Raw genomic sequence first — 24,889 nt, forward strand, 5'->3', positions numbered from 1 at the left:
GGCTCGAAGGGACCGCCCCCAGCCTGGCGCCGCCGCCGCCGCCGCCCGCCTCAGCCCAACATGGCGATGCACAACAAGGCGGCGCCGCCGCAGATCCCCGACACCCGGCGGGAGCTGGCGGAGCTCGTGAAGCGGAAGCAGGAGCTGGCGGTGAGGGCCGGCACCGGGGGTGCCCGGGTGGGGGCCCCCGCGCTTGCCCCCGTCTCCGGGCCCGGGCCCAGCCGCTCCGGGCCGTTCGTTACTCCCCGGGCGCAGCGCGGCGGCTCGGAGTCCGCCGGCCTGAGGACGGCTGCGCATTGCGCGGCCCGCCGGCGCCTCAGCTTCCCGGCCGGGCGGATCTGGAGCCGGGAGCCGGGGGCGGGGCGCGGAGCGGGGGAGGGGGAGGGAGGCTAGGCCGGCGGAGGCGTGGAGGGAGGATGGCGCCCGCGGGTGGGGGCTGCCGTGTGGGAGCCCTGCAGCGGCGAGGGTCCGCGAGCTCCGCGGGCTGGATGAGGGCGGGCGGCTCTGGGCTCTTGGAGCGATTGGGCGGCAAGCGTGCCGGCAGGGTGGAGGAGATCGGCTCGGGCTTGGCGATGGGCTCTGGGGAGGTGTGGTAGGAGACGGATGTGGGAGGGGAGACCCGCACATCCATTCTGACCTTTGGAGGATGGAGGGGCGTTAGTGTCTTTGCGGGGAATAGGAGTAGATCCGTTGGATGGGGCTTTTGATGGGCAGGCGTGGGATGTGTTTGGGGACATCTTAGAAGATGACAGGTGAGGGGGAGCGGACTCAGTCTAGGGAATTAGGAATTGTGACACGCGCCCGGGGCCCCTTGCTCCCTGGTGGCTAAGCCCTCCCTCCCCTTGCGTTTTTGGCTGGAGCACCGGGAGGCGCATCTTACCTGAAGCTGCCCTTCCAGGTTTCCATAGCAACCGGCAGCCCAGTGCAGGCGGCCTTTCGGAGCTTGCAGGGAGGGGAGCGAGTTGGCGCTGGAAGGCTGCTCACCCTTCGCTCTCCGGTAGCGGTATCTTTTATGCGTGGGAGTGGAGACTGCTCACCTTCTTCCTCCGCGGAGTTTCTTGACAGCTGGGTTTCCACGAAGCCTCTGAGTATATGCAGACGTTTGCCTGGGTGTACATTTTTCTGGGGACAGACTCTGTTTCATTTTATTCTTAAAGGCACCCAGCAAGACAGGTCTAGACCGTCTTGTCTAAAACAGCCTGCCCCTGCCCACGTCATCCTTCTCCACACGGCTGCCTCGGTGTCGTTGAACTTGAATTTCCAAGCCTGATACCAGGATTTCAGTTTGGTCCGACTTAATGCTTGCATGTAAAAGGCATCAACTGCTTCCTTGTCTTTCATCTCAGGAAACACTGGCAAACTTGGAGAGACAGATCTATGCCTTTGAAGGAAGCTACCTGGAAGACACGCAGATGTATGGCAACATTATTCGTGGCTGGGATCGGTATCTGACCAACCAAAAGTGAGTGATAGAGGCCTGTAGCGTTGCTTTGTGCCCTAGTAATGTTTGCGTTTGTGGCTTCCCTGGTGGCTCAGTGGTAAAGAACCCCCCTGCCAATGCAGGAGATGTGGGTTCCTTCCCTGGGTCAGGAGGATTCCCTGGAGAAGGAAATGCCAACCCACTCCAGTATTCTTGCCTGGAAAACTCCATGGACAGAGGAGCCTGGTGTGCTGCAGTCCATGGGATCTCAAAGCATCTGACACGACTTGCAACTAAGCAACAACAACTGTATTTGTGATTAGGACTATGTATGTATTTTTGGTAGTAGCTTTGGAGGGAAGCAGTAGTAAGGTGGGGTGGACAGAGGTCTGCATTTGAGCTCGGACTCTGGTTCAGCCCCTGCCTTACTGAGTAACCCTGGACAAATTCTACATCTGTATAGTAGGGGAAGTCTGGCCAATGGCACAAGGTTGTATGAGGCTTAAATGGAATACAGCATATAATACTTTATATACCAGCATGCCTCTTGGTATTTTGTACATTTTAATCAGTCAAGAGTTCCACCCTCACAGGATTTGCCATACCTATATGCCAACTGTGCCATGGTTTATTTAGTAATATTATTATTAAAAACTTTCTAATTTTTTTGAAAATTTTCGAATCTAGAGAAAAACTGAAAGAATAGTTCGTGATCTTTTGGTACCCTTCACCGATCACCGGTTGTTAACTTGTTGCCACATTTGCTTTCTCGCTTTTCTTTTTGTGTAATTTATAAGCACACATCCCTCTGCAGGCATGCCTGCTTAGTCGCTCAGTGGTGTCCAACTCTTTGTGACCCCATGGACTATAGCCTGCCAGGCTCCTCTGTCCATGGGATTCTCCAGACAAGAATACTGGAGTGGGTAGTCATTACCTTTTCCAGGGGATCTTCCTGACCCAGAGATCGAACCTTGGTCTCCTGCATTGCAGGCAGATTCTTTACCATCTGAGCCACCAGGGAAGCCCATACATCCCCAGATCTATACTTAAAATTAAAAAAAATTTTTTTTGGAAATAATTATAGATACATAGGCAAAAAACAATACAGAGAGGTTCCATATACCCTTCACTCAGTTTTCCCCAGTGGTTGGGTTTTATGTAACCATATAGTACAATGGTAAAACCAGGAAATTGACATTGGTACAATGTGTATGTTTAGTTCTGTCATTTTATTAAGTGGGTAGCTTCCTATAGCCACCACTGCAGTAAAGATATAGAACTCTTCTGTCACCACAAAGATCTCCCTCATGCCACCCCCTGTAGTCGTATCTCTCCTTTCTTCCATATATATGTATATATACTTTTTGCTAAACCATTCAGAAATTAAAAGCAGATCTTGCGACACTTCGTCCCTAATTGTGTCAGCAGATACCTCCTAAGAATAAGAACATCTTTCTTAACGTAACCACAATTATGCCTAGAAAATTAGCACTGCATTAATAGTATTATCTAATATACAGTCTTTATTCATATTTCCCCTAATGCATTGCTATAGCTTGTTTTGAACCAGGTAGTGTTTGTGCATTGCATTTGGCTGTTATGTGTCTTTAGTCTCTTAATTTAGGATCTTCCCAACCTTTTCATGGAGAAGGCAATGGCGCCCCACTCCAGTACTCTTGCCTGGAAAATCCTATGGAGGGAGGAGCCTGGTAGGCTGCAGTCCATGGGGTCGCTAAGAGTCAGACACGATTGAACAACTTCACTTTCACTTTTCACTTTCATGCATTGGAGAAGGAAATGGCAACCCACTCCAGTGTTCTTATCTGGAGAATCCCAGGGACGGGGGAGCCTGGTGGGCTGCCGTCTGTGGGGTCACACAGAGTCGGACACGACTGAAGCGACAGCAGCAGCAGCAGCAGCAGCAACCTTTTCAGTGGTGAGCTTGTTTATGACATTATCTTGTAGAATGTACAAATTCTAGGTTTTTCTTGCTGTGACTTCATGAGGGATCCTTTAAATATTTTTGGCAAAAATGTTGAATTACTGATTGTGTACCTCTTGTTTGCCTCTAAGTTGTTTTTTCTTTTTTTGACTGCCCCATGCCGTATGCCGGATCTTAGTTCCCTGACCAGGGATCGAACCTGTGCTCCTGCACTGGAAGCATGGAGTTCTAACCACTGGACCACCAGGGGAGTCCCTGTTTACCTCTGTGTTATCATACAGCTCATAATGACAGATTGCCCCATTGTTGGTGCTGCTGCAAAGTTTGATTCTGTAATTTCACAATTGCCAAAGTTATTTTTTTCTCTTCATGATTAACAATTTCAGAGGTTATACTTTTTTAGAAGTGTGAATATGCTACTCCCCCAATTTTTGTCACTGGTTTTAGTGTCCGTTGTTGATTCATATCTGAATCAGTTATTATAATGGAGGTTGCAAAATGATGATTCTAATTTTAGTGTTCCTTTTACATTTGTTACTAGCATTCCGAAAGAAGAGTCGTCCCTTTTTATCTTCTTTCCCTTTCATTCTGTCTTTCTCTGTCTCTTTAGAATCCTTGTAGATGCGTGGATATAAAAACAAAACAAAACCCAAAAAACCCCCAGTGTATTAGGGTCTAGTACTGTCACTTTTTTACGCTAGAGGTTTATTTTATTATTTAGTGTAAATTCATTTATTGAAATCTATACAAAGAAGTACATAAATCATGAATTTACAACCCACTGACTTTTCACACCGCAACACACCCATCATTATTGTTCTTGATGCTTGTTTGTCACTCATTTGGGTTCAACTCTGCAACCCTGTGGACTGTGGCCCGCCAGGCCCCTCTGTCCATGAGATTCTCCAGGCAAGAATACTAGAGTGGGTTGCCATTCCCTTCTCCAGGGTATCTTCCCGACCGAGGGATCGAACCCCGGTCTCCCACATTGCAGGTGGATTCTTTACCAGCTAAGCCACCAGGAAAGCTTAATTTGTCCAAAAAGTGCCCGGAGGGAGCCTCCCCAAGCTGATTCCTTTGACATGACCCTGTTATCTGAGCACTTTGTTGTTTTCTGTCACCCTGTACTTTGCTTGTCCCAGGCCTGGTATCAGTCATTTCTCTGAGGAACCCTGGTTCTTTCTTTAAATTTTTAAATTCAGGTTATTAAACAGAGATACTTCATAGCACTAGTCTGTGCTAGATGTTTTTAATAATAGGCATTAAAATAAATACATTTTAAATACATATTGAATACATGAAAATGACTCTGAACTTTAAAGCTAAAGTAATCCCGTGTGTCACAGTGGATCACATACCATACATTGGAAAACACTGCTATGTATGTAGGCATTCAGCATGAATGTCATTTTGGTCAATCCAGGTGGTGTGGAGGTGTTTCCATAATCAACTTCATAATTAAAAAAAAGACTTCCTTATATTTGTCCTGGGGCGTCCTCAGCTTGAACCATAGGAGTAGCTTGGTGCTTACAATGAGTTTCTTGTGTGTTTTAGAAACTCCAATAGCAAAAACGATAGAAGGAACCGGAAGTTTAAGGAAGCAGAGCGGCTCTTCAGTAAATCCTCAGTTACTTCAGCAGCTGTAAGTGAGGTGGGGGGGGGTGGGGGGAGGATCTTTCTGTGGCCCATTGTTAAGGAAGCCCTCAGTTAAACTCCTGTGAGTTTTCCCTTTCCCTTCTGTCTATGAGTAGGTTGTCTCTTTCCTTTCTGTCTGTGAGTGCTCTCCTGAGACCTGTAATAATTTTTTTGGTAACTGGTAGTTTTTTCTTTTAGGCAGTGAGTGCTTTGGCAGGAGTTCAGGACCAGCTCATTGAAAAGAGTAAGTTTATTTACTTATTTTTTTACTTTTTCATCAATTTATATTTGAGCTACCATCACTCCTGTATTTAACTTCAGTCCAACTGTGTATCTGAAGACTGCATGTCTTTTTCTTGCCTCTTTCTGGAAGTTAGGAGCCCTTTTGGATATCCTTAATCATGTCTTTCTCTGTGGAAGAAACTACCATGTCCCTCCTGCCTTTTCAGTCACTTGAAGATTCACTTTAGCTGCTCAAAGACACAGAAATATGTTTTCACTCCTGTGAAGTCTTAGGAAATTTTTTTTTTAGTTAAAAATAACCCTTCTTGTCATGGAAAAGTTCAGACATATCTAATAAATTCCTGTGTACCCAATTTAATCATTCTTAGGAAATTCTGATGCTATGAATGGAATGTACCTGTGTGTTCTTAAATTTAAAATGGAGAGCAGATTGTATTTACTTTGTAGAGAAATTGTATCATTCTCTGTACCTAAGCCACACAGTCTAACTCCTTTCTTGTTTCTAGTAATGAGACTTAGAGCTGCACGTTTACCTTTCTGCATCAGACTCTAGGCAGATGCACTGGGTGCTCTCCCTGTGGGTCGGGTCACTCTGAAACTCACCCTGCCTTTTGTACTGTGGCTGGGTACTTGCCCACGGCATGTCTCGGTGTGGGATCCAGTTGTTTTGTTTGCATTAGGGCACTGGTTTGAGGAAAATGGGTTTTGGTAGTTTGGTAGTTTCTAATTAGAACTACCCAGTGGCTTCTATTATTATCTCTATATACAGATTTCTGAGTTTTTAGCCTCGTCCCTAACTCACTTCCCTGAGCTTTAGTCCTGCATTTCTAGAAAATTCTATAAAGTGTCTTCTAGACATTTCCACTCAGTCAGACTCATTTTGTCTAAAACTGAGCCATGCCATTTTCTTCAAAGTGTGTCTGCCCAATTATTTTGTTAAGAGTACTCTATTCTCCCGCCTTCAAAACTTGGTAGGTGGCTTTGACTCCTTTCTACCAACATCATCAGTTGGACTAAGTCCTTTTTTTTTTCCCCTTCACTATGACTGTCAGAATGGTTTGCTTTGCCTTTCACTCTTTTTTCCTTGGTATAGAATCTCTCCCTTATCCCCAGATTTTTGTATAACAGATTCTATGGAATGATTCCTGTGTTCTTGATCTTTGGTGGCACTGGAGGAAACAACCTTTTCTCTCAGAATTTGTACTTTTATGTCTTCAGATCTCAAGGATTTTGGAGTTTTGGAGTTTTGTATTTGGGGCATTTATTTTCAAACTGTTTTGAAAGTTTTCCTCAAACATGCATTGCTTTTGTTTCCTTTGGCTTCTTATGTACCTGCACTAGGAAGAGAATGGATTAGCATAGTCCCAAAGGGGAATTGTATGCTAATTAGTGAAGCATTGTATATTTTTGTTAAAAGAATAAAGTAAACCAAGAATGAAAAACAAAACAGGCAGACTTTATCCAGTTCTCCTGTAAAAGGATCAGCAGTCTCCCCTGTCTGTTTTACTGGGCTTCTCTGAAGCTTTCATCAAAGCAAACCCCTCCAGCATCTGCATCCTTGCGCAGGTAAGTGATGCTTGAGTGTAGTTCTCGGTGTCTTACTTTCTGCCTTGTAACGTTTCATGTTGATCTGAAGTCACTGCCTCAGACTGTTCAGTAGCTAGTCTTTCAAGTAGAGTGTCTCATTTGTGGATTTATTTAACTTAAAGTCTGATGTTACTTGCTGTAAGAATGAGTTGCTCAGTTTTATGTCAATGAGAGGCAGACTCGTGTGTGTTTTCATGGTGGCAGCGTCAGTCAACTGACCACCTTACTGTTGTACCCTGAGATATTGTAACCCAGTTCTCTTGCTGCCACTTGCCTTCTGCTTCCATGAGCTGAGGAAGAAAACGATTACTACTTTGTGGTTTCACTTTGTACTTTAACCGTGGTTAATCTAGTCTCCCTAGCTCCAGTCCCTCTTACAAACTGCTTCTAGCCTAAAAATCCTAAAACACAGATTTGCACAAAGAATGTAATACATATTAGTTGTTTGGTGTTACTTCCCTGTTCTGAAATTCAGGATGACTTCCTCTCCTCGCAGCTCTTTTACTGCACATAACCTTGACTGATTGTTTGGAATTTGACTTGTGTGTTTGTAGATCTCAAACATGGTGAGATTTGAACACTTACTTCTGTTCTGGACACGAAGGAAACACTAGTTTGCATTATCTCATTTAATCTAAAGCTACTCCTTGAGGATACACATAGATTGTCAGTTCCTTGAAAGTAGGGAACATGGCTATAGCCCCCAGTGTCTAGCTCAATGTCTTAATCATAAGAGATACTCAACACATGAGAGACACAATTCCTGTTTTAAAGAAGAGAAAACAGGCTCAGAAAGGTCAAACAACAAATCAGTTCTTTTAACATCAGTTTGTATTGTCCCCCTAGATTAGATCTCCTAGTCTGATAGTTATGACTTCTCTCAACTGCCACTTCTCAAGCTCTCTGTTTAAGAGGTGGTGTTTGACTTATTTGTTCCAAGTACACCTTGTGTTTTCCCACCTCTGTGCTTTTGCTTGCGCTATTTTTTGTACTTATTTTGGCCTCTTGTTTCTTTCAAGGTCCAGTGTAGATTCCACCCCTGCAGTGAAGCTTTTCCAGAATAATCCACTCTTTTTTCTCTGACTCCCATAATACTTAGTATCCATATCAACCATTTAGAACATCACTTACTGCATAGGCTCTCAATTCTTAGGGCTTTGATTTGATGAAGGCAGCTTTGTGTTTGCACGTGTGTGGGGGTACATGTGTACCGGCTTTATAGAATATGACCAACTCATGCATCCGTTGACTCAGAATTCCCATAGCAACTGCCCCCAAATGAGTCAGCAGTTGATTTTGCTCCCGAATGTATTTGACTAGAACTGCAACATAGACAAAATTTGCCGTATCTAATTTGCCTTTTTCTTAACTTGTCTCCCACCTTTTTAGTTAAACCTTCTCTCCCCTGTGCCCAGCCCCTCCTCCATTAGTCCCATGTCCCTTCTTTCATACTGGGATCCAAAGCTTCCTTATTTTTTCAAATTTTATTTTATTTTTAATTGGAGGATAATTATTTTACAGTATTGCAATGGTTTCTGCCATACATTACCGTGAGTCAGCCATAGGTATACCACGTCCTCTCCCACTCACCTCCCTCCCCATCCCACCCCTCTAGGTTATCACAGAGCACCGGATGCAAATTTTTTGTGACCACATGCCCTGTCAGCCTAGTCCCTCCCCAGCCAGCGCCTCCACCACTTACGTTTCCAGTGATGGTTATTTTATTTTTTTAAATTTTGGCCGTGCTGGGTCTTTGTTGTGGTGCACAGGCTGTCTCTAGCTTTGGAGAGTGGACTTCTCTTGTTCTGGCACTCGGGCTTTCGAGTGCGTGGGCTCACTAGTTGTGGTGTGCGGGCTTTTCTAGTTGCAGCGTGCTGGCTTAGTTGACCCACTGCATAGACAAGTGTGGATTCTTAACCACTAGACCTCCAGGGAAGTCCCGGGAGATGATAAATTTTTACTTGAATAAATAGAATTGGGTAACAGAAAGAAAGACCGTCCTAACCATACTTCTCCATCTTACACTCATCTTTTTATATTTCATTAGATTTTTTTGGGCTTCCCTGGTGGCTTAGACGGTAAGGAGTCTCCCTACAATGTAGGAGACCTGGGTTTGATCCCTGGGTCGGGAAGATCCCATAGAGAAGGGAATGGCCACCCACTCCATTATTCTTGCCTGGAGAATTCCGTGGACAGAGGAGTCTGGCGGGCTACAGTGGGGTCACAAAGAGTCGGATACAACTGAGCCGGAAAAATAACATGTTCTCATTACGAGTGAGGCTATTCAGAGGTGAATGTGAAAGAGGTTATTTGTTTCCCGAGCTGCCCAGCATTAACAGCTTGGTTTTAATCTAACATATATTTCTGGACATAATCACACACACACAGAGCTGGAGTTTTTTTTTTTTAAATAGAGATAGTGGATCGGTGCATACTGTCTGCTTTTTACTGTTTTGTCACACATGGCCCTGCCAGTTCAGTACACACATTGAGAGCAGTGTTGAGTTGTGATTAAAGAGTGTGATTTGGAATTAAGCCATCTGGTTTGAATCCCAGCTCTACAGCTTCTGAGCTGTGTAACTCTAGGCAGGTTCCTTAACCTCTCCAGCCCTCTATTCCTTTCTCTGTAAAATGGACATTGTAACTGTAGAGCTTTTGTGAGGGTTCCGTGTATTAATATATTTAAAGTGTGTGCAGCAGTACCTGGCTTATGGTAAGGACCGTTGTGTCAGCTGTTGTTAGTGTCTTATATTCTTTTCTGTCTTTTTTTTTCTGGCCATGCCATGTGGCATGTGGGATCTTAGTTCCCTGACCAGGGACAGCTAGGGAAGTCCCATAAGATTTCTTTTTTTTCTTTTGGCTGCACTGCTCGACATGTGGAAATTCCCCAACTAAGGATTGAACCCATGCCCTCGGAACCCATGCCCTTTGCAATGTAAGCATGGAGTCTTAACCACTGGACCACCAGGGAGGTCTTAGCATCTTGCACTCGTTTTAAAAGCTGAAAAATACCTGCCAGTCTGGTTGTGCTTCCTCTGTTGATGAATATTCCCATCATCTCTATTTTCCCCACTGTGAACAGTGTCACAGTAAACATCCTTGTAACCATATGCTTTTTTATAATGCAGTTTTAATTTCTGTATGACAGTATCCCAGAAGTGGCATTACCATATCAGAGTGATATTCATAAATATAGTCCAGTTACTGTCCGTGGCATCAAGGGCAAGGTGTATGTGGTCTTTGTCCCCTTTCCTGGCACAGAGCTCCTAAAACTCTAGGATGTTCCAGAATATAAAGAATGACTAGTATGCAAAAGAGCAGTCAGAGAGCTTCAGATGGGGGCTGTTTCCCTGAAAGACCAATCCTTGATTAGAAACTTGGAACTTTGAGCCTTACCCCTGAAAACTCTAGGGAGTGGTGAGTTTGAGATTGGAGGTTGAGTTAATTAATCATACCTGCATAGTGAATGGAAAAGGAAATGGCAACCCACTCCAGTGTTCTTGCCTGGAAAATCTCATGGACAGAAGAGCCTAATGGACTGCAGTCCATGGGGTCACAAAGAGTTGGACATGACTGAGCGACTGACCACGAGTAGTGAAACTTCTGTGAAAACCCCTAAATGATGGAGTTACTGTTAGTGAACATGATGCGGCGCTGGAAAGGTTCCCGACCCAGAGAAGGCAAGGGACTCTACTCGCCTTCCCATGCCTGGTCCTGTGTGCCTCCTCCTTTGGCCTGTTTCTGACTTGTATCCTTTATAATTAACCAGTGACAGGAGTAGTGTTCCTGAGTTTTGTGAGCTATTCTAGTGAACCATCGACCTCTGATTTATAGCTGGTCTGTTGGAGGTACGGGAGGCCCAGGATTGTGGTGTCCAAAGTAGGGAGCTCTCTTGTGGGACTGAGCCCTTAAACTGTCAGGTCTGCTGTGACTTCAGTAGTTAGGGTCAGAATTAAGTTAAATTGTTGGTATCTGGGAAATCAGAGAATTGGTTGCCGGTGTTGGGAAACAACCGTGGACTTACCAAAAAGAATCTTGTCATTCCCATTCTTAAAGGCATACCTTGGGAGGAGTCATTGGGATAAAATAAGAGAGAAAAAGACCATTTTATTATTACTCTTTATTAGAGTAAATTTTCAATCTACACAAATAGAGACAAAATAACGAACCCCTGTGTACCCGTCACACTGCCTCCCAACCATCACACCATGGCTCATCCTGTCTCTTCCACACCCTGCCTGCCCTCAGCCCCACCGCCTGTGTCATGTTGAAAATCCCAGAAATCTACACCTGCTTCTTGTGTACACTTCACCTGTATCTCCTGATGGTCGTTTTTAACTTGTGGTGAGAACACTAAGCAGAAGATTTACAGATTTTTAAGCGCACGACGTGCTGTTGATACCTGTGCAGAGTTGCAGTGCAGATCTCTCATCAAAGAATGACACCCCACTCACCCCCTCCCCCGGCCAGCTGTGCCCCCCCTTCTGCTCTCTGCCTCTGCGAGTTTGACTGTTTTAGATTCCTCATAAAAGTGGAATCGTGCAGTATTCATTTTACTGTGACTGGCTTATTTCATTTAGTATGATTTCCTCCAGGTTCATCCAGGTTATGGCACATGACAGGATTTCCTTCTTTTTAAGGCTGAATACTGTATTCCATTGTTATGTGTATATCATATTTTCTTTACCCAGTCATCTGTTGACAGACAGTTATATCCTCATCTGGGCTATTGATGATGCTGCAGTGAACACAATGAGAGTGAAAAAGCTCACTTAAAACTCAACATTCAGAAAACCAAGATCATGGCATCTTGTCCCATCACTTCATGGCAAATAGATGGGGAAACAATGGAAACAGTGACAGACTTTATTTTTTTGGGCTCCAAAATCACTGCAGATGGTGACTACAGACATGAAATTAAAAGACACTTGCTCCTTGGAAGAACACCTATGACGAACTTAGATGGCATATTAAAAAGCAAAGACATTACTGCCAACAAAGGTCCATCTAGTCAAAACTATGGTTTTTCCACTAGTCATGTATGGATGTGAGAGTTGGACTGTAAAGAAAGCTGAGTGACGAAGAATTGGTGGTTTTGAACTGTGGTGTTGGAGAAGACTTTAAAGTCCCTTGGACTGCAAGGAGATCCAACCAGTCAATCCTAAAGGAAATCAGTCCTGAATATTCATTGGAAGGACTGATGCTGAAGCTGAAACTCCAATACTTTGGCCACCTGATGCAAAGAACTGACTCATTTGAAAAGACTCTGATACTGAGAAAGATTGAAGGCAGAAGGAGAAGGGGACAACAGAGGATGAGATGGTTGGATGGCATCACCGACTCAATGGACATGAGTTTGAACAAGCTCCAGGTGTTGTTGATGGACAGGGAACCCTGGCGTGCTGCAGTCCATGGGGTCACAAAGAGTCGGACACGACTGAGCGACTGAACTGAACTGCAGTGAACACGGGAGCACAGATACCTCTTCAAGATCCTGATTCAGTTCTTTTGGATAAATAGTCACAAGTAAGATTACTGGAGCATATGTTACTTATGTAAACGGTACACCCTTTATACTGTAATTGCACTTTAAAAACCCTAAACATAGCATGTATTAGTACTGCATTTGTTTATTTGTTTAGTTTGGGCTGCATGGATCTTTGTTGTTGCTCACGGGCTTCCTCCAGTTGCAGTGAGCAGGGCTGCTCTTCACTGCGGTGCACAGGTCTCTCACTGGGGTGGCTTCTCTTGTTGTGGAACGCCAGCTCTAGACTCTCAGGATAAGTAGTTTGGTACCAGCACGGGCTTAGTTGTCTCATGGCATGTGGAATCTTCCCGGACCAGGGGTCCAACCTGTGTCCCCCTGCATTGGCAGGTGGATTCTTAATCAACCGGAGAAGTCCTGCATCTCTTTAATGCTGAATAATACAGGCATGCTTTGTTTTATTGCACTTTGCAGATACTACACTTTTTACAAATTGAACATTTGTGGCAACCCTGTGCAAACCATCTGACAGATGATGGTTTAACATTGTTTAGCAGTAAATAATCAAATTGCCAACATCCCCTGGATCATGGAAAAAGCAAGAGAGTTCCAGAAAAACATCTACTTTTGTTTTATTGACTGTGCCAAAGCCTTGGACTGTGTGGATCACAACAAACTGGAAAATTCTTCAAGAGATGGGAATACCAGACTACCTGACCTGCCTCCTGAGAAATCTGTATGCAGGTCAGGAAGCAACAGCTAGAACTGGACATGGAAAAATCGACTGGTTCCAAATCGGGAAAGGAGTATGTCAAGGCTGTACATTGTCACCCTGCTTATTTAACTTACATGCAGAGTACATCATGCTGCTGGGCTGGATAAAGCACAAGCTGGAATCAAGACTACTTGGAGAAATATCAGTAACCTCTGATACACAGATGACACCACCCTTATGGCAGAAAACGAAGAAGAACTAAAGAGCCTCTTGATGAAAGTGAAAGAGGAGGGTGAAAAAATTGGTTTAAAACTCAGCATTCAGAAAACTAAGATCAAGGCATCTGGTCCCATCGCTTCATGGCAAATAGATGGGGAAACAATGGAAACAGTGTCAGACTATTTTTGGGGGCTCCAAAATCCCTGCAGATGGTGACTGCAGCCATGAAATTAAAAGACACTTGCTCCTTGGAACAAAAGCTATGACCAACCTAGACAGCATATTAAAAAGCAGAGACATTACTTTACCAACAGAGGTCTGTCTAGTCAAAGCTATGGTTCTCCCAGTAGTCATGTATGGAGTTGGACCATATAGTGAGAGCTGAACTATAAAGAAAGCTGAGTGATGAAGAATTGATGGTTTTGAACTGTGGTGTTGTAGAAGACTCTTGAGAGTCCCTTGGACTGCAAGGAGATCCAACCAGTCAATCCTAAAGGAAATCAGTCCTGACTATTCATTGGAAGGACGATGCTGAAGCTGAAACTTTGACCACCTGATGCGAAGAACTGACTCATTGGAAAAGACTCTGATGCTGGGAAAGATTGAAGGCGGGAGGAGAAGGGGACGACAGAGGATGAGATGGTTGGATGGTATCACCAACTCGGTGGACATGAGTTTGAGCAAGCTCTGGGAGTTGTTCATGGACAGGGAAGCCTGGTGTGCTGCAGTCCATGGGGTCGCAAAGAGTCGGACACAACTGAGTGACTGAACTGAACTGATTTTTAAGTTAAGATATGTACATTTCTTTAGACATAATGCTGTTTCACACTTACTAGACTACAGTATAGTATAAATATAACCTACATGTATTGGGAAACCAAGAAATTTGTGTAATTCTCATTACTTTGATACTTGTTCTGTTGTGGTGATCTGGAACCGAATCCACAAGATATGCCTGTATTCCATTGCATGGATATACCATTTTTGTTTATTTATGTATTCATCAGTTGACAGACTTGCATGCTTAAGTTGCTCAGTCGTGTCCAACTCTGTGACCCCATTGATTGTAGCCCACCAGGCTCCTCTGTGTGTGGAATTTCCCAGGCAAGAATACTGGAGTGGGTTGCCATTTCCTTCTCCAGAAGATCTTCCCAACCCAGGGACTGAACCCATGTCTCCTGTGTCTCTTGCATTGCAGGTGGGTTCTTTACCCACTGAGCCATCAGGGAAGCCCACGGTGAATAATGCTTCTGTGAACATTTATGACCAGTTATGTGTGAACATGTTACCACTTCTCTTGGATATGTACTCAGGTGTAAAGTTGCTGGTAGTTTGTTAACTCAATGTTTAACCTCTTGAGGTGTTTTCCAAGGTGATGGTACAAGTTTACATTCCCATCAGCCCTGTTGAAAGGTTCCAGTTTCTCCACATCCTCACCAACACTTGTTACTGTTTGTCTTTATATTATAGCCACCCTAGTGTTAGGAAGGGCTATCTACTTGTAGTTTTGTTTTGCATTTCCCTAATGACTAATGGGAGAAGGCAATGGCACCCCACTCCACTACTCTTGCCTGGAAAATCCCATGGATGGAGGAGCCTGGTAGGCTGCAGTCCATGGGGTCACTAAGAGTGGGACACGACTGAGTGACTTCACTTTCACTTTTCACTTTTATGCACTGGAGAAGGAAATGGCAACCCACTCCAGTGTTCCTGCCTGGAGAATCCCAGGGATGGGGGAGCCTGGTGGGCTGCTGTCTGTGGGGTCACACAGAGTCGGACACGACTGAAGCGACTTAGCAGCAGCAGCAGCAGCGATGACTAATGATGTTGAGCATCTTTTCCTGTGCACATTGACCATTTGTGTATCTTCTTTTGAGAGCTATCTATTCAAATCCATTGCTGAACTGTTTATAATAGCCAGGACATGGAAGCAACCTAGATGCCCATCAGCAGATGAATGGATAAGGAAGCTGTGGTACATATACACAATGGAATATTACTCAGCCATTAAAAAGAATTCATTTGAATCAGTTCTAATGAGATGGATGAAACTGGAGCCCATTATACAGAGTGAAGTAAGCCAGAAAGATAAAGACCAATACAGTATACCAACACATATATATGGAATTTAAAAACATGGTAACGATAACCCTATATGCAAAACAGAAAAAGAGACACAGATGTACAGAACAAACTTTTAGACTCTGTGGGAAAAGGCGAGGGTGGGATGATTTGAGAGAACAGCACTGTAACAAGTATACTATCAAGGGTGAAACAGATCACCAGCCCAAGTTAGATGCATGAGACGGGTGCTCAGGGCTGGTGCACTGGGAAGACCCAGAGGGATGGGATGGAGAGGGAGGCGGGAGGGGGGATCGGGATGGGGAACACATGTAAATCCATGGCTGATTCATGTCAGTGTATGGCAAAAACCACTACAATATTGTAATTAGCCTCCAACGAATAAAAATAAATGGAAAACAAAAACAAACAAACAAAAACAAATCCATTGCTGATGTTTTTAATTTTTTTTGTCTTCTTGAGTTCTAAGAATTCTTTATATATTCTAGATACAAGTCTTTATCAGATATATGATTTGCAAATATATTTTCTCCCATTCTATGGGTTGTGTTTTTTTTAAGGTAGCATTGATTTATAAGTGCACTATGTACAACATTATATTTTGACTTGTGTATATACTACAGCATGCTCACTACCAAAAGTTTAGTTTCCGTATGTGACCATATACTTGACCCCATTTGCCCATTTTGCCCCTGCCTCACTCCTGTGGGTTGTGTTTTTACTTTTTGGGTGTAATTTGTAGTTCAAGAGTTGTATATAAATGATATAGTTCACTTTACTTATTTTTTCTTTTGTTAAGCTTGGTTTTGTGGTCTTATCTAAGAAACCATTGCCTAATCCAGTGAGTTCTAAGAGTTTTACAGCTTCTACATATAAGTCTCTGGTTCAGTCTGAGTTAATTTTCATATATGGTATGAGATAGTGTTCCAACTTCATTCTTTTGAGTGTGGATATCCAGTTATCTCAACACCATTTGTCAAAAAGACTGTTCTTTTTTCATTGAACTGTCTTGTCATCCTTGCTGAAAATCAGTTGACCACAAATGTAAGGATTTATATCCGGACTCTGAATTCTGTTCTCTTGACCTATATGTCTGGTCTTAGGGCAGTACCACACAGTCTTAGTTAACTGTAGCTTTGTGTAGTAAGTTTTGAAGTTCTTGTGCTAATTTTTTATGAAATCCACTTTGATTTCAGGACAGGATTGGTTAGTATACTTTTTCTAGCTTAATAGTATTAGAGCTGCCTCTTCAGTTTTCATATAGTGTTCAAAGGCAAGGATTTGTCACTGCTGAGATCTGCTTCCATTTCTCCCTTCTGCTTTTTGGGGACTGCCTGTTTGTTTTAGCTCTCATATCCTTGTGCTGCTCAATTTGAAATCTCTTCCTAGAAGTTTATATTACAAAGATGTAACAAGAAGAAAACTAACCCTTGGCTCTGCTGTTCACCTAACTCCTTTTGAAAATTTTTAGAAACAGGTAATTTACACATATTTAGGATTCTTCATCAGTTCAGTAAAGTGAAAGTCTTCTCCTCCCCCATCCTTTTATATTACCAGTTTCAAGGAATTCCTCTCTGGAAGAAAAAGTGTACCTTTGCCAAAGTATGTGTAGTTTTTCTTAAAAACATGTATTTATACAAATTGTTCTTGAATTTGGTTATTTAATGTATCTGAGGGATATTTTAAAATTGGGAATATGTGTCAACTGAAAGGTATTATTACCACTTTTAAAATAATATTCTTAAGGCTTCTCAGAGTAACTTAGGTGGTGGAGCTCTTTTCCTCCTTGGCCCTTTTTCTTGATGGAAAGTCAAAATTCCTGTGTAGTTTGGCAAGAAACCAGGGCCAGCTGTAGGATCTTTTCCCAAGGTCATCTCTCACCTCCTGGAGACCTATGTAATGTTTTTGATAATGCTTTTTGTATAATTGTTAATCCCATTAGTGTATTCTGTGTTTCAGTAACTGCTATGTAGCAAGGTTATCTTGTGTGGTCCAATCTCTCAGCTGTCCTTAGATCTGTTGCCTCTGGTTACACTGTTTCAGATTACAAGTTTTTTAGCACTCTGGTAACTTTGATGCTTTGACTGAATGTATCTTCCTGTCAGTTGGAATATGTGGTCCTTGAGAGTAGTACCATATATTTTGGTGCTCGAAATTTCTTTTCCAGACTCATGGACAAACTGCCTGAGGAGTACTGATGATGCTTTGGGGGCCTTGTGTTTCTTCCCTCCAGGGGAGCCAGGAAGTGGGACGGAAAGTGACACTTCTCCAGACTTCCACAATCAGGAAAACGAGCCCAGCCAGGAGGACCCTGAGGATCTGGATGGATCTGTGCAGGGAGTGAAACCTCAGAAGGCTGCTTCTTCCACCTCCACAGGGAGTCATCACAGCAGCCATAAAAAGCGAAAGAATAAAAACCGGCACAGGTCAGTGGCAGGGACCACACTTCCCCAGCCCCTGCACCTCTGCCCCGTTCCCAGCCACTTAGAGCTTCCACCGATCATTGCCGTGAAGGGTCTTTACTGGAATAAACATTCTTCAGGATTAGTGTGGTCTTTCTGTTGCTGATGGGAAGAGACTTATTTGGTCCAAATGAAGCAGGCTGATTTTTCTCTAAGGAAGGAGTTGGTGGGGATTAGAGTAACTGTGAAGGGGGGCATCCTGCTTACTGCTTCTAGTGTGAAAAGTGAGAGTCATTCAGTCCTGTCTGACTCTTTGCGACCCCATGGACTGTAGCCCGCCAGGCTGCTCTGTCCATGGAATTCTCCAGGCAAGAATCCTGGAGTGGGTTGCCATTCCCTTCTCCAGGGGATCTCCCAGACCATAAAACTTTTGTTTAGTACAGTGAATTTGAAATCCTCTCAGAGGAGGAAAAGGGAACTAGAAATGGAATCTGTGTACTGGCATTTGGAAAATGCCACTAGCATGTGTTGGCAAGCTGTGTGCGTGCGTGCCAGGTCACTTCAGTTCTGTCCGACTCTTTGGCACCCTGTGGGCTGTAGCCACCCAGGCTCCGCTGTCCGTGGAATTCTCCAGGCAAGAATCCTGGAGTGGGTTGCCATGCCCTCCTCCAGGTGATCTTCCTGACCCAGGGATTGAACCTGTGTCTCCTATGTCTCCTGCATTGGTAGACGGGTTCTTTACCACTAGCGCCACCTGGGAAGCCTGTTGGGAAGCTGCAGAATGGGCTAAGTCATTTGCTCCTAGTCCTGATCCCTGCCTACCGTTATTCCCTGGAGGATGGAGTGAATGAGCTGATGAGCCTTTTTGCTTTTTAAATACAAGGTTTGTGATTGCTTATGATTTCTCTGTATATCTTCACAAATTGCTGATTTGAGTGTCAGAGGAACAATATAAAGGCTGTTTAGATACAAGAGCTCCTTCCTAGATAATGTTTGTTCACTGTGTTTTTTTGTAGTGCCTAATGAGCTAGGAATCACACCAGTGGGCAGAGAGGTCAGGTGTTACCCAGAGAGGATTTCAGCACTCACTTTGCTTGGGGTTTGTCTGATAGTGCTGGGGCCTCCTAGCTCAGGTAATTTGAACTCGTCCAGTTGCACTCAGGGAAATTCTTAGTTTTTCCAGGAAGGAATCTTGTCCTGGCCTCAAACCTTCTCCTGGGAGGTATGAAAACCAGACATCCAACAGGCTGACTTTTGTCCTGCCCTCTTAGGAGCCTGCATGCTGAGGAGATGAAGGGGGTGTGCAAGGGATGGGGGGGTCCCCTGTCTTTCAGTTTGCCTCTGGCTGAGCGCTCCTGTAGAACATGCCCTCACGCACCTGGGGTGTTACGTTGTTAGCTTGATGGATGTGGCAAGCAGGGATAATATAGAATTAACTCTTAACAGGTTTAAGCCTCCTTGGCATCAACTGATTCTTTAATTCTTTTAAGAGTTTTTCTTGTCATTGGTGGTGGTGGTTTTTAGATGCAGGAGCAGTATATACTCCAGACAGTGACTGAGGACCGCAACTTAACCTTTTCCTGCAAACCAAAAATCACCACACCAATCTCATAAGCGTAGTAAGAGAGAGCAAAAGTTGCATCGCTCTGTCTCCCTTTTTTTTCTTAAATAAGGCTACAGGTTATTTGATTACCATGACAGGACCGATGCCAGTTTATGGTGAATATAGCAGAGAACCATACTCTGAAAAGTATTTTTTTTTAATTGTCAAGATAAAAAGGTTATGCTCTGTGTTGCTTTCGTTAAGTTTACTCCAGTGTAATTTTAAATGTAATAATTTATTTTCCTATTTCAGAGTATCTAGAGGAGGGGATAAATTCCTTGAAAGTTTCTGGGACATTTTTTTCCATTCCTGGTACGACAGACTCTCTATAGCTGTTGTGTATTTCATGTTATACCTTAGTTTCCTTAATGATACAAATAGCTGATAAGAAGGAATTAGACATCGAACTTAACTTTCTCCTTGCAGATTGCTAGTAGATTTCTATAGGAACAGCTTTTCCTGCCTTTCTTCTCCTGGCCTTAGGAGCTAACTCCTTCCAGAAAAATACTAGGATTTAAAAAGATCTTTGGTGTTAGTTATTGCCTTCACAGTGGGGCTTTTTGTTTGGAAAGCAGAATCCTTTTGTCATCCCCCTGGTTTAGTATCTGGCTGGATTTCTCTGTGGGCCTTAGGGACGACTCACCTGCCACAAGGGAAGAGAATGGAGTTGATGTCCCTTCCTTCTGGAGAAAACATGTTTAGCACACCTCGGATTCCTGCCATCTTTAGTCTGGAACTGTGTGTGGCCCGAAGCCCTCGTCCCTGACCAGTGTCTTAGTGGGTCTGACAGATTGGGGTGGGTGGGGGTGGGAGGAGCACTTTGTCTGCACTTGTTTGTGATTTTGCTCCTAGAACAGTATTGTTTCTCCTCCAGTGTTCCACACTCCGTATCGTCAGATAAAAGTCAATGGTAAATTATTTCAACAAAGGTATGAATACCCACCATGTGCCAAGGCATTGTTTAGTGATGAGTAAACAAAGGGGAAGTAAATGGGTACCTTAGCAAAAGAAATAACTTTTATTTGACCTTTTCAAGAATATGAAAGTCTATCAAATAATCTTTAGCATTCATAAATGATCACAAGATTCTAAATTCTTATGCTTTACATGATGTCAGAACAGTAAATCACAGTGTGTTTAAAGAAAAAAGTTGAAATTACAACCTATAGCTGCTCTGACAGGTTTTTATTACTATACCAAGCTCTAGAATTCTAGGTAGTTATATGAAATTTTCATTAAGTAGGTACAGTCTACTTCTTTAGTTTCTGATCAAAGTTAGACTGAAAGTTAAATTTCTGACAGTTCCTGGTTTGTACACTTACTGTATACTTTTCCCAAATGTCTTAAGTGAAACTGTTGCATAAAGGATGTTGAAGTTAAGCTTTATTCCAGCTTTGCTCTTGCAAACATTAGCTAGGAGGAAATAACAATAGTTTTGCATATTGTTTTACTATCTGTCTACAGCCTGAAAGGTTCTGGAACCAGCTAAGGACGGGTATCATGCCCCTGGTTAATGTCTGCTTTGGAGGTCTGCCCCAGCCCATTGTCCTTTAGCAGCGATGGCCCAAAGTTGCCTCCTCTGGGCTTTTCCCAGTTAGACTCCTGTGGCTTGGGTGCTTGTAGATGTTAACTTCCCTGCAGACTTTGGTGTTCCATAATAGTAGTACTGACATAAACAGTTAACTTGCCTTCCACCATTTCAGGGGCACGGTAATATGGCCCTATGATTTATGGAATAAGACTCTGATTCGACCCTTGGCTTCTAGCACGAATGCTGGGAAAAGTAATACCATGTTTGGACACAAATATAAAACCTGAGTCAGAAATTGCGAAATGTTTTTTATCTCCAAAAATTTATGATGTTTTAATCTTTCATTTTAGTGAAAGTACATTATGCTGAGTTGTTGTTACTGTCTTCAAAGCCCCTTTCATTATGTGACTAAACCCTTCTTTCTCTTTTTCTTCTAATCCCCTGTTTATTTTTCATTACAATTAAATATTTTAAAAGTTCTAACTCTCAATCTAGCAGCTAATAGAAGGCCTGTAGGTATCTATAGTTTTCTAATGAAATAACTTTTATTATAGTCTTTTCTTCTGACATGGAGTCCACTGAAGGAAGGGAGTCTCCCAACCCCAGAATCTTTGATGCTTTGATATTTGAAACTTTGTGGCTTAAGATTCTTAAAACTGATATTGTTTCTACAACCTTGCTAGGGTGGCTAATCAACTAATTTATTCAATTAGTATATTATTAACGTCTATTGCTTTCTTCCTTTCAAATGCTGCCCCTCAGCCCGTCTGGCATGTTTGATTATGACTTTGAGTAAGTTTGATTTGAACTAGTCTTTGTGCTGTGTTGTCTAGTGTGTAGAGACAAGTATGCCTTTTCGAGACCTTTCTAACCCATAGTTTATCTGTTTAATTATAGGTATGATATTAGGTTAGGCTGGGAAGTTTTTTTAAAAACAAAAACGTGATGGAGGTAACATTTTATTTAATAAGTTAAGCAAAATTAAGTAAACTTCACTTTTATGCATTTCAATTTCTTGAAAAATAAGATAACCTTTACTTTAATTCATATTTAAATTGATGTCCCGGCTTTGCTTCATAAGGAGGTTAATAGTTTAAGATCTTGATATTTTGCTGCGGGAAGATTTAAAAATTGAAATTTGTTTAATTTCTTTTGTGTTTCATGTCCAGAAATACAAACTCCTAGTCTGTTTCCTGTTCTTAATTACTCTGTGTCTCAGACAGTGATGTAGTTCCAGAACTAGTATATTAACGTAGAGCATGTACTCTTAATCCAAGCCCTTTAACATGTCATTTTGGAATAATTTATGAAAATTGTATGGCATTCATAACTGCTGTTGTATATTTCTCTTTGAGTCATCTAAGTTTACCTTGTGGCAAGAGTTTCTGCTCATGTTTTTAATAAATACTTGCTCAGTAATATCTGGGTAAACAACTAAGTATGACTTAGTCTAATGGAGAATGTGGATTTTACTTAACCAAATAGTCTTTGTTATAGCTTGTGCCCTATGCAGTAGCTGGTTCTTGGACCCTTTTTCTGTAAATTAAAATGCAAATATCTTTTATCTTTCCCATCACAGGATTGATCTGAAGTTAAACAAAAAACCACGAGCTGTAAGTATCAGCCAGACCATTTCAGAGAGGCTGGTAAATTTTGAAAATGGTTAGAAAGATGTATTTGCCTTCAGAGCTTGAGTGTTCCTAATCTGGGGTCACAGTTCTCGTTTTAAAGTCTGGGGTGTCCATGTGGACACAGTTCAACTTTTAGATTGATGTTCTTTTGTTATATTTTGAAGAGAGAATGGGTCAAACATTTTTAACTGAAGAAAAACTCCATTTGATTAATTAATCAACTGTTCATACTAATCTTTCTCACATCCTCATCCTCCCCACCCCCCACCATGCCTCTGACTGGTGAGTTCTCAGGTCTAATTAGTAAGAATTGATGCTTCCGTCCCTTTGTGGGACTCAGAAGACAGGCCACTTTCAGATGTGAAATGTCCATTGCATTTGAAACAGAATCTTGATTACAGAACAGTCGCCTGGCAGGGTTGTTGGTGAGAATTTATCAATGTTCTGCTGAGGGTTAAGTTGAGACTTTTGTTTTTCTCTCTTCAGGACTATTAGAAGACTCATTAGTGCAGACGCTTCCAGGCTGTAGAGCCCTGCTTCCCTCCTCCGACCTCACAAAGATGAGCATCCTTCACCTGAGTGCGTGGCCATCCACCTCTGCTTTCCCAGACCCCAGTGCCTGTGACTCTTGAGTCGTTTGTTCTGAAATGTGGTGACAAACAAGTCATTTCCATAAGACCACATTGGATCATTTACTTTGTGTCATTTTTAGTAACCGAACTGCAGGAAGACACACGACATGGTTATACTCCCAACAAGTTGCTAACCATGCATTCCTCCCTTCTTGGAATGAATGTCTCCCCCCACCCCCCCCCCCCGAACTGGCTGGCACCAGCTTCATCCGTCATGCGCATGGAAAAATGTTCTCTGGGTTTGTTTTATGCTGAATGTAGAACACAGGTCACATTTCAGAGGGAGGCTGTAAATATCTGACGTTTTCTTATTTTGTTTGTGTTTTATCATTTTTCTATTATTGTTTTTACCATCTTATTTTCTTTGGGGACTTTTTGTAATGCCATTGTACAGCGCATACCTTCCTGCTGACATATCTGATAATCTCTTTTGTGCAGTTGCCAATATTCTTCACTGAATATAATCTGGTTTACCATAAATAGAATGGGACTTGGCTTTTTGTTTTTCTGCAGAGGGAAGGTAAAGAGTGTTTATTTAATAATTACCTACCTGAAATCTTTCTGAGTTGAAAGCAGTTTCATGTTCAAGGAACAAAAAAACTGAAAAACATAAGTTTGAATCAACCCTTTTAAAATATTTTTATTCTTTTGTATAAATAAAATTTCACAGGCTTTGACTTCTCATGCTTTACTTTTTAAAAAAACTTTTTAATTGAAGGATAATTGCTTTACAGAATTTTGTGTCCTGCTTTACTTTTAAAACTGAGATTGTTTTTTGTTTATTTTCACTTATTTATTCTTATCATGCCTTATGGAAATTTCTTTTTTTCCAGCTTTTCTTTCTTTGATGGTATTTGCCTGGTTAAATACTGCTGTAAAAATCACTAAGGCAAATGGAAGGGCTCCAAATTGTACCCAGAACTGGTAACGCCTGGAGTTCTAGAGCAGAGTAAATGACAGGTTCATGGAGAGGCCACGACCCCAGCAGATGCCCCTTCCTAATGGAGTGGATGGGCTGAGGAGCCTGGTGGTGGTCGTTGCCTGCCTCTGGAGCAGTGGCCACCCACCTTGGCTGCGCATTGGAACCACCTGGGATGCTTAGAGAAACACCGATGCCGGGTCCTACCCGCCCCGCCAGGACTCTTATTCGAGTAGAGTCTGATAGTGGAGGTATTCTTCCCAAGAGTCCCTGGCATTCTGATAGGAAGCCAGGATGAGAGCCCCTGCATTAGGAGACTGGATTGTTCGGGTTAAGTCCTATGTCTTGTATCAGTCTAAGGGATAAGCTGTGGGGCCTCAACTTTCCTTTGACTCTATTTAGTCATAGCCCTTTACATACGTCCATATCTTTGTTAGAAAAAATATGTCCCATTTGTGGTAATATTGGTAGAGTTAAAATATGGATGGTGGCTATTATCAAGACACATCTACCTTGTCAAATGTTTGCAGAAGCTTTCACTCTTGTTCTCAAATAAACTTTCTTTTTTTGACTCTGTGGCTATTTAGATGTCTTTACTTATGTCTTTGGTAGTAGAACTTTAGGGATCTTTTTAGGAAATAGTTACGGCTTCCCTGGTGGCTCAGAGGGTAAAGCGTCTGCCTGCAATGCAGGAAACCCGGGTTCGATTCCTGGGTCGGGAAGATCCCCTGGAGAAGGAAATAGCAACCCACTCCAGTACCCTTGCTTGGAAAATCCCATGGGCGGAGAAGCCTTGTAGGCTACAGTCCATGGGGTCACAAAGAGTCGGACACGACTGAGCGA

At 42.8% G+C, this 24,889-nt stretch overlaps 1 protein-coding gene across 2 annotated transcripts; it reads left to right on the forward strand.

Annotated features, from left to right (window-relative positions):
* Positions 1-24,617, forward strand: MEAF6 (MYST/Esa1 associated factor 6). 2 transcript variants are annotated; one of them, XM_043461866.1, is made up of 8 exons: positions 1-150; positions 1,347-1,462; positions 4,917-5,004; positions 5,196-5,241; positions 17,562-17,754; positions 21,627-21,656; positions 22,444-22,477; positions 22,982-24,617. In XM_043461866.1, exons 1-8 carry the CDS (start codon positions 61-63, stop codon positions 22,988-22,990), a joined length of 606 nt encoding a protein of 201 aa, XP_043317801.1. In that variant the 5' UTR covers positions 1-60; the 3' UTR covers positions 22,991-24,617. The 2 variants fall into 2 exon arrangements, with proteins under 2 accessions (XP_043317801.1, XP_043317802.1); XM_043461867.1 differs by lacking the exon at positions 21,627-21,656.
* The last annotated feature ends 272 nt before the right edge of the window (positions 24,618-24,889 follow it).

Source organism: Cervus canadensis, chromosome 2 (assembly GCF_019320065.1).
Source record: "Cervus canadensis isolate Bull #8, Minnesota chromosome 2, ASM1932006v1, whole genome shotgun sequence".
NCBI classification, from domain to species: domain Eukaryota; kingdom Metazoa; phylum Chordata; class Mammalia; order Artiodactyla; family Cervidae; genus Cervus; species Cervus canadensis.